Genomic DNA, 16,112 nt, shown 5'->3' with positions numbered 1-16,112 from the left:
TATATTAATAATAACAAGCAAGGGTCAGGTCTGTCTAGCTAATATACAAGTTAAAGGCTAAGTGTAACCATATATAAGTGAGTTGTATAGCCAGAAGACATGCTAGGTGAAGTAGTATAGGGGTAAACATGCTGAAACTGTGAATAGATAGTCTTGACATGGTGTGATTTGTTCAAAAATGATAACATATGCTAGGTTCACCTGTCTTGGCTATAAATATAGGTTAAGCTAGTAGACACACGTAGCTATAAACGTAGTAGCATAATAGCAGTGTTAAACCAAATAAAGAGACGTTTGTCACTTGTGTGCCACTGGGTTTGTTGTAGCCTAGGTTAGAGTCTCTGTCAGACACCTTAGTTGGCAGCCAGCTCATGTATTTAGAGAGTCAGCCGATGCCTTGGCTAGTCGCCCATCTTCCATATGTGTACTGTCCACAGTCGTGAGCCATGCTGCGTTTCAGAAGTGAGGCATTCCCCAAACTCCAGGCTTGCTCCAGGGCCTGCACCATGTTGCCACAAACTTGGAGTCTCCCTGAGACCCATCCAGGAATTCGCAGGGGACTTTGCTATTTTGGGGTAAGTGTCTGCGTGTCGGTCCTCTCTGCTTGTGTGGTCGGTGTGTTGAGGGTATACGGTTGGCCATAGACCCAGTAAGGTGCAAGGTATTACGTCTTGCTGACCCTGAGGGTGGTTTGCCTTAGTGATTTTGCAGAGGGTGCCCGCTTCATCCGGTCCGTTAAGACTGCCCAAAAGCAGCTGAAGGCTGCTTCCAGATGCTCTTCAGTTTCACAGGCGCAGGTGCATCCACCATTTCATGTGGAACCGCTCGGCTCTCCATTTGTCGTAGCGGCATCTCACAGCATGTCAGCGTGTGGCCCAGCGGGGACCGGGATAACCCCCCCCCCGGCCCAGAAGAGGTGAAAGCAGGACCTAAGCTGTCTGCAGGTCGTATAGTGGACGGGGGACTGGCCGCATCCCCCGCCCTATAGCAAGTTACAGGCCGCAGAAAGCCCTCATCTCCAGGATTACGCTCTTCCCTCGGATTTTCACCACAAGAGGTTGCCCACACACCTCCCTGTCGTGGTATGCCCATGTCAGAAAGAATTAGGAGGTATATTGTCCTTTTTTTTGCTTAAAAAACATTTAGGCTGAGGAGCTCCTTCAACCTGCGTCCTGCTCAGTTGGTGGCCAGGCCCCGCCCCCTAATTTCAGCTTTATTAAACAAACATATATATATATATACACATACATTACAATTATAAATAAATATGAAGCATATTACACAATTTTATTCCTTAAAAAAACTAAATAATTATAAAATATACATAAAAAATATACAAAAATATACATAAAAAATATTCAAAAGATTATTTATAAAGAAATCTTTAAGATAGCCTACTATAAGGAGAGAAAGAGAAAAATGTAAATGCTCAACATACTCAAAAGTCTAGTATCAATAAAATACTTAATAAGAAACCTCTTAAAAGTACATTAAAAAAATTAAAATAAATCAAATTATATATTTAATCCTTTTGGTTCTAAAGTTTTTAGCCTATATACCCATTTCATCTCTTCCTTACCAATATCTATTATTATTTTTATAAATAATCTTTTGAATATTTTTTTGAATATTTTTTTTGTATATTTTATAATTATGTAGTTTTTTTAAAAGTAATAAAATTGTGTAATATGCGTCATATTTTTTATAATTGTAATGTATGTGTCGAAGGGGGAGTTTGGACGAAGCTGCTGTATGTTTTTGTGAGTGTGCAATATATCCATTATATCTTGTGTATAGTTATACAGATTTACACTACAGTATCTGCATTTTATTCCCCTTTTTTTTTTGATAAACCTGAGTTTATTTTGTACAAAAAAAAAAAATGAATTTATTATTAATACCTGTATATTTGCATAAAATATTTTGTTAAAAAATACATGGATTTTTTTTATGAATGCAAAACATGGTCATTTAGTATGTAGAACATACTGAGTAACGTAGTCAACAGGAAAATTAACATATCAGAATTTAAACAGTTTGAGAGAGACAGACAAACAAATGGTTCTTGCTCATGGGTTTTTTTCACTTTGGGTGAAGAAACAATCATACCTTGAACCATCCATTCATGGCCTTCATACTTAGAACACCTAACATTAATTTGCATTTTTCGTACACGGTCATTAAATGTGTGTCCTTTCTTTTGTGACCACTGGAAGGTGTTCATTGCATCTGTGAAAGTGAGGTTGTTGTATTTTTTGGGACTCTTGATAATAAAAGGCCAAGACGTCACTGGTGTATATATCTCTTTCACACCAATAAAATGAAGCTGTTCTGCAATTTCTGGTATGCTTTCACATCTGGCAAGATTAATTCTTGGATAATACATTAAGTAGGACAGACACATTTCATCTCTGGTGCTCAGTCCACCCCATGTCATTGTAGATCGTCCTTTGGTGGTATACTGACATTCAGTAATTAAATTGTCTCCAGGTAAAATTGTCCTTTCTTCCTCCAAATACTGGAACTCCTGAAAGTTAAAGTCAAATTCATTGTCATAGGCCAGCAATCGCTGTTCTTCTCCTTTCCTGAAGTGACGTGCTTTAATACCCCTTCCCGCCAGGTGCGCATGTAGCAAAACAGCAAATACATGGATGCCACTTGGCTTCTCGTTATTCAATGCCTCTTCCAGGCATTCCATAGTGCAGTGTCCTTCAGAGCTGAATTCTGGCATACCTGGTGGAATCATGTGATAGAGGCTGACCCAAATGCCCATCTCTAAAACGCCAGCATCATATTTTCTTACATGTGGAGTATAATACAAACGTATTCCTGAATTATCTGTTAGACCTTCTTGATGTGATGGGTTATCATAATGAATTTCCATAAGAACATATTTAGGGTCTGTTGACAATACAATTGATAAACCAACATGAGGTGGATATAAGAATCCCTCTCCACCAATGGCCCATGCATAAAGAACAGTTTCACATGTAAGAAAGATGTCGGGCATGTTAGCATGGTAGCATTCATGTCCAGAATCCAGGACTGCATCACTGGCATTTCTGTCACATTCATATAGTAAAATATGATGCACAAGATTCTCGTGGCCCTTTTGTATCAGTGGTTCAACCTTAACAATGTGATGTTTTTTACTGAGTGTTGGCATCTTGAACATTTGGCACCAATATGTTGTGTCTTTATCTGGAATAGGAACGTCTACATTTGTGAAATTGAAATAAGGAGTTTCCAACGGTAGTGCACTGTCTTTCTCTGGGTTCAGTAATCGTAAGCTTTTCCGTCCTCGATATGATCCATGGTATATGAGACCAGTGGCTCCCATATCATCTGCATGGTAAGCCCAAATTACTCTCACTGTGCTTTCGGTTATAGTTCTGTCATTTGAATCACATGTGTGAAGAGCTCTGCTAAATTTAAGAAGTGTGTGTGTGCCATTCTCCTTTGCATATTTCAGTGTATAATCCTGCTGTGAATCTCGATAGAGAACCCTGTTTTCATCTGTATAATAGTCCATATAGTAGGCCATTGCAGCACAGTATTATCCCCTGAGGGCCTCTAGGATGAAGTCAGTCTCTGGGCATGTTGGAGGGACGTGTTAAGCACTCCAGCCTTACGAACTTGGGGGCTCTTCCCAACTGTGGTACTCTGAGGTGTAGCGACTGCAGGTAAACTCAAGCTTGGGAACCGCCGCATTAGGTGCAGTCCAGGCAAGTGGCAGAATGACAGTTCTCTTATGTTGTACTTGTGGTTTGGTACAATGTCTGCCTCGGGTGGGAGTGAGATCCCTGTCGTAATTTTCTCGGTGGCTTGGGCTATCAGTAAGTGTCTGCTTCCTCACAGTGCTCCGAGAGGATCAGTGTCCAGGGGTTCGTCGTGGGTGCCATGTCTCTCACTTGCTGTTGTGCACACTGACCTCCTAGGGGGCATCCAGCCTCCCCTCAAGCACTGCGGTCACTCTGCTCCGTCGTGCAGTCTGTGCGGCGGCCATCTTAGCTTGTGCCATGCGGTCCCAGACTGGTCTCGCCGCTGTCTAGCTCCCTGGAGTGTGCACTGCTTCCCCGGTTGGGGGGGCCGGGATAACCCACACCGGCCCACAGGGGGGGGAACGGGGCCTGTGATGGGCCCGAGGGAGGCCCCGCCGGACCAAGCACGGGAGATCGGCCGTTTCTCCCGCCAAGGCCTCACGGCAGGCCCAAACTCAGCGGCCCATACCGTGTCGGCGGCGGTCGGACAGGAGCTGACTTTGTAGATGCAGATGTCGCTTGGGTCCCCCTGTCAGTTGGCATCTGTTTGGTGTGGTTTTCAGAGGGACCTGGGCATATTTAGCCATTTTAGCACGGGTTTGTGGAGGAGCTGATGTGCTCCATGTCCTTCCAGCTCGGCGGCCAGGCCCCGCCCCTTATTCCCCTTTTTTTTTTACATGTTGTGATACATTGAGATGAACAACATTTGAATTTTAAAGTGAGTGTTTTTACCACATTTTTGCACATATTTTCACATTATATAAGTGACATGGAGTTTTATGCCTTATAATGCAAATTGCACTTCTGTACATTACAACACTTGCTGCACTTTAAAACAGGTTGTGTCTTAAAGACACAGCGCACCTATATAGATTTCTTCTAATAAATATTATATGTCAGATGTTATCTTATCATTGAAAATAAATCTTCCCGGTATAGTTGATGGGTTTCATGGAGCGTGGCCTTCCAATTCCCTAAAATATACCCTCCTCCTGAATAAAAAAAAAAAATGATTTTATCCCGTTGATAAACATCACACCGATCGCATCTATTCTTCATGGCTAGGAAAGATCCCTTTGTTTAAGGTGAATTTGGATTCTTGGCCAAACCAATATCTGTCCGGAGTCTTGCATCAGTTAAAGAACAAATCGAAGACATATAGAATAAGACAAAGAATTAGCCCATCAGGAACACTTGCTGCACTTTAAAACAGGTTGTGTCTTAAAGAAACAGCGCACCTATATAGATTTCTTGTATTTATTGTGTGTTTTATGAGCTGTTACACTGATTAGGGTGCTGTATATTTTCCACAATGTATTATCACTTCTTTAAGATTCAACCAGATGATTGTTATAAGAGCCTTTGTATTCATATGGTTTTTTTTTTGTTTTTGTTTTTTTGTATTTATATAATATTTATTATTATAGAACTGAACAGCTATACAAAAGAGTTATACTATAAATTAATTATGAATAAACTGCAGATTGACTGGCTGAGTGCCATAGGTATTTTAAAACATATAATTGTTAACTTTTTATACCCTCCAGCACCAAAACAGTTAATGCCCATCATCCCCTTTCAGGTCCATTAGGCAGAGGGTGTTTAGGAGGAGACGTCTAGGCCAGAGCGGCCAGTGCCCATGATATAATATACACGCTGTACTTTATAATTCTTACTTAACATAAAAGCTGCATTGTCTGCCAAATCCAATCTCCACAGGCTACCTGAACCACATATTTTTACGAGTCTACATTTCAACGCTGAGAGCCTACAACGTGCATAATTTTCAATTACATTAAGACAGAACAGGATCGCTGCCTATATAAGATTACTGGTTGGCGGAAATGAGACTTAGGCCTACTGCCGTGAGAGCTAACTGAATCCAGATGCCACGGAGAAGCTTATGGTGATGAATGCAAGCACATACTTCCAAATGTCAAGCCCTCTCCTTTGCTGAGCTGTAACTTGACAAATCTCGGCTGTGTAATTGCAGGAGAAAGGAAGCACCGCGTGAAACCACAACGTGAGACAGGAGAAGCTGCAACTATGTCTGTACTTATCCCACAGATACCACACCTGAGTTCTAGACTCTGAAGAAAGCCCATTGAGGTTCTGTTTCAATGGACTGAGATCAAGTTCTTACAAGATGTATTCTTACCCAGTCAATAATCAAAAAATAGATCAGATCTACCCAATTCTCCTGTGTAGAGTTTCTCTCTGGTTGGAGATATTTACCATTAAGATTTAAGCTATGAGCATGATGATTATAACTATACCTGGGTTGCTCTCATATCTTCCAGACAGAAATCAAGAGGTCCCTGATTGCCCCCACTTCACCTTCAACCATCCCACATAATCCACTCTTCTTGTCCCTCTAACCACTTAATTCTCACGTACAACCTGGACCCCACAGAATTCTGTACTATATTATCCTACCTGGATCTTACAGAATACTGCACTATATTATCCTACCTGGATTTTACAGAATACTGCACTATATTATCCTACCTGGACCTTACAGAATACTGCACTATATTATCTTTCCTAGACCCCACAGATTACTGCACTATACTATCCTACCTGGATCTTACAGAATACTGCACTATATTATCCTACCTGGATCCCACAGAATTCTGCACTATATTATCCTACCTGGATCTTACAGAATACTGCACTATATTATCCTACCTGGATCTTACAGAATACTGCACTATATTATCCTACCTGGATCTTACAGAATACTGCACTATATTATCCTACCTGGATCCCACAGAATACTGGACTATATTATCCTACCTGGATCCCACAGAATTCTTCACTATATTATCCTACTTGGATCCCACAGAATTTTGCACTATATTATCCTACCTGGATCTTACAGAATACTGCACTATATTATCCTACCTGGATCCCACAGAATACTGCACTATATCATCTTACCTGGATTTCACCGAATACTGCACTATATTATCCTACCTGGATCCCACAGAATTCTGCACTATATTATCCTACCTGGATCTTACAGAATACTGCACTATATTATCCTACCTGGATCTTACAGAATACTGCACTATATTATCCTACCTGGATCCCACAGAATACTGCACTATATTATCCTACCTGGATCCCACAGAATTCTTCACTATAGTATCCTACTTGGATCCCACAGAATTTTGCACTATATTATCCTACCTGGATCTTACAGAATACTGCACTATATTATCCTACCTGGATCCCACAGAATACTGCACTATATCATCTTACCTGGATTTCACCGAATACTGCACTATACTATCCTACCTGGATCTCACAGAATATTGCACTATACTATACTACCTGGATCTCACAGAATTCTGCACTATATTATCTTACCTGGATCCCACAGATTACTGCACTATATTATCTTACCTGGATCCCACAGAATACTGCACTATATTATCTTACCTGGATCCCACAGAATACTGCACTATATTATCCTACCTGGGTCCCACATAATCCAGCATTATCTTACCTGGATCACACAGAATCCTGCATTATATTATCTTATTTTGATCACACATTCATATTAGTTGTAGTGGGAAGAGTTTCTATAAACTCAGTCAGTCAGTGCAGTAGGGTTTAGTGTTATGGTATAGTGGAGTGGAGTATTATGGTGTATTGTAGTAGAGTGTAGCATTATGGTGTAGCAGAGTGAAGTGTTATGATGTACTGTAGAAGTGTAATGTAGTGCAGTGTAGTGTTACAATGTAATGTATTGTTGCGTTTTAGTGGAATGACATTTTGTTTTAAGGTGTATTATAGCATAGTGGAATGTTATGAAGTGTATTGTATGTAGTGGTATGTAGTGTAACACAGTGTCGCATTACAGTGTGCTGTAGTGTAATAGTGGAGTGGGGTGGAGTGTTGTGTTATGATATATAATAGTGTAGTGTAGTGTTATGAGCTAGTGTTACAGTGTATTGCAGTGTAAAATAGTGTTTAATAGTGGAATATAGTGTAGTGTTATGGTGTGTTATAATGAGGTGCTGTGTTATGATCTAGTGTAATTCAGTGTAGCATTACAGTGTACTGTAATAGTGTAGTGTAACAGTGTAGTGGGTTGTTGTGTTATGATATGTTCTAGTGTAGTGTAGTGTTATGATCTAGTGTAATGCAATGTAGTGTTACATTGTTCTGTAGTGTTACAGTGTAGTGTAGTGTTATGATGTAGTGTAATGCAGTGTAGTGTAGTGTTATAGTGTAGTGTTGTGTTATGGTGTATTAGAGTGCAGTGTAGTGCTGTGTAGTGTTAAGTAGTGCAATGCAGTGTAGTGTCACATTGTTATGTAGTGTAATGTCACAGTGCTGTGTGGTGTTATATTGTAGTGTTACAGTGCAGTGTAGTGTAATGAAGTGTGACTTTACAGTGTAGTGTTTTAGTGTAGTGTTACAGTGTAGTCTTATAGTGTAGTGTTGTGTTATGGTTTATTAGAGTGCAGTGTAGTGCTATGAAGTATAGTGTTACAGTGTATTGTAGTGTAATATAATGTTACTGGGTAATGTAGTAGTGTAGTGTAACGTAGTGTTATAGTGTAGTGTAACATAGTGTTATAGTGTAGTGTAACATAGCGTTATAGTGTAGTAGTGTAACAGTGTTATAGTGTAGCGCAATAGTGTAGTGTAGCATAATATCATAGTGTAGCATAGTAGTGTAGTGTAACATAGTGGTGTAGTGTAGTAGTGTATTGCAACATAGTGTTATAGTGTAGCGCAGTAGTATAGTGTAACATAGTGTTATAGTGTAGTGTAGTAGTGTAGTGTAACATTGTGTTATAGTGTAGTGTAGAATAATGATATAGTGTAGTATAATGTTATAGTGTAGTGTAACATAGTGTTATAGTGTAGTGCAGTAGTGTAGTGTAACATAGTGTTATAGTGTAGTGTTTCAGAGTAGTGTTGTGTTTTGGTGTATTAGAGTGAAGTGTAGTGTTATGTAATGTAACGCAATGTAGTGTTACAGTGTACTGTAGTGTAATAGTGTTGTTGAGTGTTCCGGTGGGATAAAGATTTGGGAATCTGGCACAGGGAAATCTGTGATTTGGAAGAAGAAAAAATAAACCAGCTTTGGTATTTGCCAGTGCATATAAATTACTGCGATTAGTAAAATATTATCAGGTAATGCAAACAATTTGAAATAAATAAAATAGGCCGTCCTGTCTGTAAGGTGAGGGAACCAGCGTTGATTAATGGATCTTTGCTGCAAGTTAAACAGCTATAGGTCCTGGAGAGCGATCCAAGGCTCACAGCGAAACATTAACCAACAGGTTTTTTTCTTATTTATTTTTTATTTATTTAAGGCTGAGAATGCGGTTGTGAAATGGAAAGGCCGCATGCAGTTGGTGGGGGGGGGAGAGAAACAGAGAGCCTCTTGTTATTAAATACGACTCATCAAGGTAGCTTATTATTTGTGGTTTCCAAGCAACCAGGAATATCGCTGTGGAGTACACATAAAAGTATCCAGATCAAGGCTGATACCCAGGCCAGATTAATAACCATATAATCACTCCCGTTAACCCCTCCAGCACTCAGAGGGTCCTCTTCCAACTCCCATCATTTATTGGTTTATTTCTTGTTTATCAAATAATTTAATTAAATCACAGCTGGGGCAGACACCCTTGTTAATGCATGATGGAGACAATTAGATAATAACCAACACACTCCACTCTAAAAAATGCAATGTTTGCTGCAAATCTGCAGCTTCTGCAGGGAGCAGGAAGTGGCTGAAACTCCTCAGCCAGTCTCTGTCTTCCCACTGAATTACATATCGACTTACAAAGGATTCTGGGATATGTAGTGTATCTCTTACAAATAGTGTTATTCAGGCAGTGCTTGTCCAGAATGGGTTTATTTTCATTAACAAATTGAAGATAACATAAAAGTGAAATGCATCTTTAGCCATGATTTGATCACACTGATAAAGGGACAGGGATCCCAAAACATCTGTACTTTGAAGAAATTTGGGGTGCACTAGTGGGCCCCTATAACAAAGCTGCCCTTTGTGGATGAATACCTTGGATTGTTATATTCTGCTTGCTGTTGGGGTTACAGCAGCTTATACACAATAACTGAACTTGGTTAAACGATTTTGCCTTTTGGTATTGTGTTATACCACACTTCTAGATCATATTTCAGCTTTAGCCGTCTTTTAATTCTTATCCATATTAAAAATACAGCTTTAAAAATTATTACATATATTATATAGTAAGGGTAGGAGATAACTGGAATTGCCTTCCAGTGGGAGCAGTAACAGTGATATAGAAAGGGTAGTAGATATCTGGAATAGCCTTCCAGTGGGAGCAGTAACAGTGATATGGAAAGGGTAGTAGATACCTGGAATAGCCTTCCAGTGGGAGCAGTAACAGTGATATAGAAAGGGTAGTAGATACCTGGAATAGCCTTCCAGTGGGAGCAGTAACCGTGATATAGAAATGGTAATAGATACCTGGAATCGCCTTCCAGTGGAAGTAGTAACAGTGATATAGAAAGGGTAGTAGATACCTGGAATAGCCTTCCAGTGGGAGCAGTAACAGTGATATAGAAAGGGTAGTAGAAAGCTGGAATAGCCTTCCAGTGGGAGCAGTAACAGTGATATAGAAAGGGTAGTAGATACCTGGAATAGCCTTCCAGTGGGAGCAGTAACAGTGATATAGAAAGGGTAGTAGATACCTGGAATGGCCTTCCAGTGGGAGCAGTAACAGTGATATAGAAAGGGTAGTAGATACCTGGAATGGCCTTCCAGTGGGAGCAGTAACAGTGATATAGAAAGGGTAGTAGATACCTGGAATAGCCTTCCAGTGGAAGCAGTAAAGGCTAACAGTGATACAGAGAGGGTAGTAGATTCATGGAATAGTGTACCAACAGCCGATGACTTTCTCAGAGAGAAACCGCGCCAGGAGGAGAAGCAAGGACAGCAGTGGGAGGAAGAGAAGCAGAATGAGCTGCTGCAGGGTCCATACACATCATCCTCAGCCAGCAGTACCACACGCAAGCCACCCTCCTGTAGATAAAATGTAATCTTACGAGACAGTGACTGCAAATATAAAAATGATGACATGTATCTGTGTGTATATAAGTTGGTGTACATGTATCTCTGTGTGAAGCTGTGTGTATCAGTGTGTATGTGCACTTACATGTATGTTGGTGTGTGTCTCTTTGTATCTGTATGTGTATCAGTGTGTATGTGTGTGTGTATCAGTGTGTATATATGTGTGTTGCAGTGTATACACTACAACACACATGCACGCCTGCATTTAAATGCCAACATTCACACACACATACTCCATACAAAAACATGCCTTCAAACACCCAAACCCTGCATGGATTGGCACATGGTAGATCCACAGTTGTACGACAGGTGGGGATCTACATTTTGTGCTAGTGCCAGCACTGCCCTTGCAGGACCCCGGCAGCAAGTATAGTGATGAGGGGGCCAAGCAGACGCAATCGTCCGAGTGTACGGCATGCACACTAGGCTCAAGAGATTTGGAGAGATAAGCTTCCGAAAGCTAAATATCGTGTTGGGTGGGCCCCCTCGTCACTATACAGCACCTGGCAGACGACACAATGCCCCCGGACAATAAGGGGATGTAATGTCCCCCGCCATGGCCACATACAAAAGGTATGGAAGGGGATATAATTAATAAATTCATGATAAAAATGTAAACAAAAAACATTTTCCCACAGAATGTAGCCCCTATCCTACCCCACATATACTCACAAACTCTGCATCCACTACACACATTGACCACCACACACACTCTGCATTCACTACACACATTGACCACCACACACACTCTGCATTCACTACACACATTGACCACCACACACACTCTGCATTCACTACACACATTGACCACCACACACACTCTGCATTCGCTACACACATTGACCACCACACACTCTGCATTCACTACACACATTGACCACCACACACACTCTGCATTCACTACACACATTGACCACCACACACACTCTGCATTCACTACACACATTGACCACCACACACACTCTGCATCCACTACATACATTGACCACCACACACACTCTGCATTCACTTTACAAACTGCATCCTCGACACAAACATATCCACTGCATCCACTACATACACACACACATACACACTCTCATTCACTCTACACAAACACACACTGCATCCTTGGGGGTGGGCCAGACCATGGGCTGTGTAAGGGGCTCCAAAGTTTCTGACGACACCTTTGGGTAGGAGCAAAGGCAAACAAAAAGGAAATTGAACCATCCAACAATCCAAACCCACTATATTTGATCAACTTGAACACTGCGGACATGTTGGTTTCTGATGATTTTGCAGGTTAGTCAGTCAGTTACTAATGGACAATCGTTCATTCAATCAGCAGATATACAGTAAACCTACATTTCTAAAGCAGTTGTATACAGATCTCTTTCTTGCTGATCAAAGAGAAAACTTTATCAATCAGACAGATTGCTCTGTATTAACTCCGAGCTGCTATAGAGCGCAGGTCAGAATACACCTTCCAGCAGCGATTATCAGTGGATTAAAAGATGCAGCAATTCTCTCCCTAGCCAAGCACATCGTACTGCATTCAGACCGTTCTCATATTTAACTGTGACGTTTCCATCACATCACATTCCATCCACCACATAAAGATTCATGGACGGGCTTGTGATCCTAACAAATACTTTGGGATTCATTCACTAAACAGTAAATGGGAAAGTAATCTCTAAATTCGGCTTTAATTTGAAATCTCCAATCCAGTTATTTATACCTAAATTATTCAACTTGATTATCAACTTAGTGAGCAGACCTCCTGTCCTATCTATCCGCAAAAGGGTTAAAGAGGGTTTAAAAAAAGCGGGCATGAAACCGTATCGACAGCTAAACTAGCCCGAGGCACTTTGCAAGCAGGGAAGTAAAACTTGGGATACAGGCAGGCCTGAGGTCTCAGAGCCCGAGGGCAAATCTATCGTATTTACTGAGCTCTCAAACCAAGCCGTGCAGAATGTGGCAACTATCAGCGTGTGGAGTGCCCATCATGAGCTGCCAGGCTCCTCGTACCAGCTTTATTTTTCCAAAAATAACCAAAGTCACCAGTAAATAATAGCCGGCAAAGATAATTTTCTAATAAATGGGTAGTAAACAAAGAGAAAGAGAGAGAGAGAGAGAGCTGTGGGCTCCTAGCCCGATCCCTAGAGGTTAAGTATAGAGCGGTGTTCATTATTCATGTTTGCTCGTTTGATGTTTCTACGGAAAGCAAGTTTATTCCAAAGTGGGGCTTGGGGGTAATGGGGGAGCAAATATCCATATTACGAATTCTGGCCTGGACTTAGGATCTGAAACGGCCAACGTGCTGTTTGACAGATATTCAAGAAGTCGTATAATTACAAATTACTGTATTACACGAAAATTGATCTTCCGTTCAGTAACACTTTTCTGAACATGAGAAGTTATGGCGTGTTCATATATTCAGACTTTGGCAGCTTCTGATCTTCTGCTTCAATCTGGTATCATAGAAGAAAAAAAAACAGGTTTCAAAAGCTTGATTTTCACGTATTGTGAGAAAAAAGTTTTTTTTTTAATTTCCCGGTGAGATAGATGTGAGAAAAATGCCGCATTCATTTCAGCTAGGACTCCATTAGGAACTTGCAAAAGCTGCTGATAATATTTTCTATAATGTAATTGTAACGGACCGTTTCAGCAGACAAGGGGTTAAATCCGTTTAGGCGATAATCCCCTTTTCTAGAGACAGGCACAGCTACTGCAGAACATCAAACTCCTGATCTGGATACGAAATACCACTCCGAACTGGAACAGCTGAACAAGAAAAGCATACAATCCGCTTACACTCTTGGCAGTCAGCTTACAATCCAATTCCCCCCAAGAACGAGACGACACTTCATTTTGAGGGTAAAACAGGAACTCTGGACTGGGACACCCAGTCTGGCTTTTATTACAATAATCCACATACAGGCCACACCCAGGGGGAGGCATAAAATAACCAATCCGAGATATGGTACAACCCACACATCCCCTCCCCTTAGCCTGAGAGATAATCCACTTATTATACAGTTTAAAACATAACTTTTACACAATATCTGTAACTTCAAAACCATACATCCTATTCGCATAAAAATACATATTCACAATCAATCCATTCGGGGGAACAACATACTCAAAAATTGCATGAATCAGACCAGGGGTTCAAGAGTTAGTAAAAGTATCTTTTGGGCCCTGGCTTGCAGCATGGCACAATCTGGCTCAAACAGAAGTAAAACATCCCCCACAATGCATCCCGGCTTCCTCCCTTCTGCCCTGGAGATAATTGGAGAAGTAATCCAATTATCTAGGACTAGAGTCAGACTCCATTAACCACATGGTTACAAAAAGACAGTAAAAGACATAAAATTACATACTGATACATTTAACACATAAAACACACATTTCTACATATCCCCAGTTTAACTGAACACATAAATACCTACATAATATTTAAGACAGTATTACTGTGATATGTTACAAAGTCTTAAAGGGACATAAGTCCCAATATGTCCATCGCTGATTTTAAAGGGCCAGTAGCAGCAATATAACTTATTACATGCCCAAATATAGTGTTTATAGAGCAATATGTCCAGGGGCCGTAGTCGCAGGGCAGGAGGCTAGCAACCAGGCTTCTCCAGTTCACAGTGGCGAAGTTGGTTTCGCCACAATTCGTGGTGGCAAGCGGCGGGATCGTTCCTACAACCAGAGGGACAGCTACAGACAACACCATTCCTGGATTACAAAGTGAGGGCAACGCCAGTACCCGTACAGCGCCCCTATCTACAAGGAACCAACTTCAGCAGAGCAAGCATGGCACCCAGCTACACGCAGGAGGAGTTTGACAAAGAGCTGAGATCACGACTGATTTTCTTCGGACCCAACCCCCCGGAGAAATGCGTGCGGCTTGTGAGTGGACATGTAGATGAGTACCTGCGGTTCATGGCAGATCCAGCCAAGGGTATCGGTCGCCCTATCCGGCGGCAGAGTGCGTTTCGGGGACTCAAAGGTGTACCCCAGGGAGATGATGGTGTCGTCCATCCTCCCCAGCAGCCGTGTGTGCCCCAGGGAGCCGAAGGTGCAGTCCTTCCTCCCCAGCGGCAGGCTGAGTTACAGGGGGCAGAGGTTGTTGTTCCTGCCCCCCAGCAGCAAAGTGATATGCCAAGAAGGCAGTGTGAAGTGAAGGGAGAGGAGAGCAGCGTCCTCCCTCCCCAGCGGCCGTGTGTGCCCCAGGGAGCTGATGGTGTCGTCCATCCTCCCCAGCAGCCGTGTGTGTCCCAGGGAGCCGAAGGTGCAGTCCTTCCTCCCCAGCGGCAGGCTGAGTTACAGGGGGCAGAGGTTGTTGTTCCTGCCCCCCAGCAGCAAAGTGATATGCCAAGAAGGCAGTGTGAAGCGAAGGGAGAGGAGAGCAGCGTCCTCCCTCCCCAGCGGCAGTGTGTGCCCCAGGGAGCTGATGGTGTCGTCCATCCTCCCCAGCAGCCGTGTGTGTCCCAGGGAGCCGAAGGTGCAGTCCTTCCTCCCCAGCGGCAGGCTGAGTTACAGGGGGCAGAGGTTGTTGTTCCTGCCCCCCAGCAGCAAAGTGATATGCCAAGAAGGCAGTGTGAAGCGAAGGGAGAGGAGAGCAGCGTCCTCCCTCCCCAGCGGCAGTGTGTGCCCCAGGGAGCTGATGGTGTCGTCCATCCTCCCCAGCGGCAGTGTCTGTCCCAGGGAGCAGAAGGTGCAGTCCTTCCCCCCCAGCGGCAGTGTGTGTCCCAGGGAGCAGAAGGTGTCGCCCTTCCTCCCCAGCGGCAGTGTGTACCCCAGGGAGCTGATGGTGTCGTCCATCCTCCCCAGCGGCAGTGTGTCCTGCCGGGAGCAGAGACAGTCAGTCTCGCACCCCAGCAGCCGGACAAGAGAATGAAAGGGGAGACAGCTGGTCCCCCTTTCCACCAGCAGAGAGAGTGGCAGGGAGAGGAGCCTGCTACCCCATTTCCCCAGCGGCAGTTTACCGTCCAGAGAGAGGAGCTTGTTACACCCTCTCTCCAGCGGCAGCCTAACCCACCAAGGGGAGATGTTAAGCCCCACGACTGTGCAGATGGGACCGTAGTCTCTGTACTTACAGCCCAAGGGGTAGGGACGGTCGGTCCTGTCCCCCAGCCACAGAGCGGTGTATCCAAAGGGGAGACAGTCAGTCTCCAGCAACCAGGCTCCAACCAGACTACTTCCGTGGTAGTGCTGGCACCAGGACAGAATACCGCTGGTTTCTGCCCCCTCAGCAACCCACCAAGGCAGCCTAACTGTTC

General features: G+C 42.8%; 2 protein-coding genes across 40 annotated transcripts in view; both read right to left on the bottom strand.

The window, feature by feature from the left end:
- The window catches only part of TCF7L2 (transcription factor 7 like 2), a 205,093-nt gene that overhangs the window by 103,701 nt on the left and 85,280 nt on the right, over positions 1-16,112 (bottom strand). The window lies entirely within an intron of this gene.
- Positions 1,931-3,544, bottom strand: LOC134575491 (DBH-like monooxygenase protein 1). The gene has a single exon (XM_063434803.1). It carries the CDS (start codon positions 3,542-3,544, stop codon positions 1,949-1,951), a length of 1,596 nt encoding a protein of 531 aa, XP_063290873.1. The 3' UTR covers positions 1,931-1,948.

Source organism: Pelobates fuscus, chromosome 10 (assembly GCF_036172605.1).
Source record: "Pelobates fuscus isolate aPelFus1 chromosome 10, aPelFus1.pri, whole genome shotgun sequence".
NCBI classification, from domain to species: Eukaryota; Metazoa; Chordata; class Amphibia; order Anura; family Pelobatidae; genus Pelobates; species Pelobates fuscus.
The sequence above is the reverse complement of the archived record's forward strand: the minus strand, read 5'-3'. Positions and strand labels throughout refer to the sequence as shown.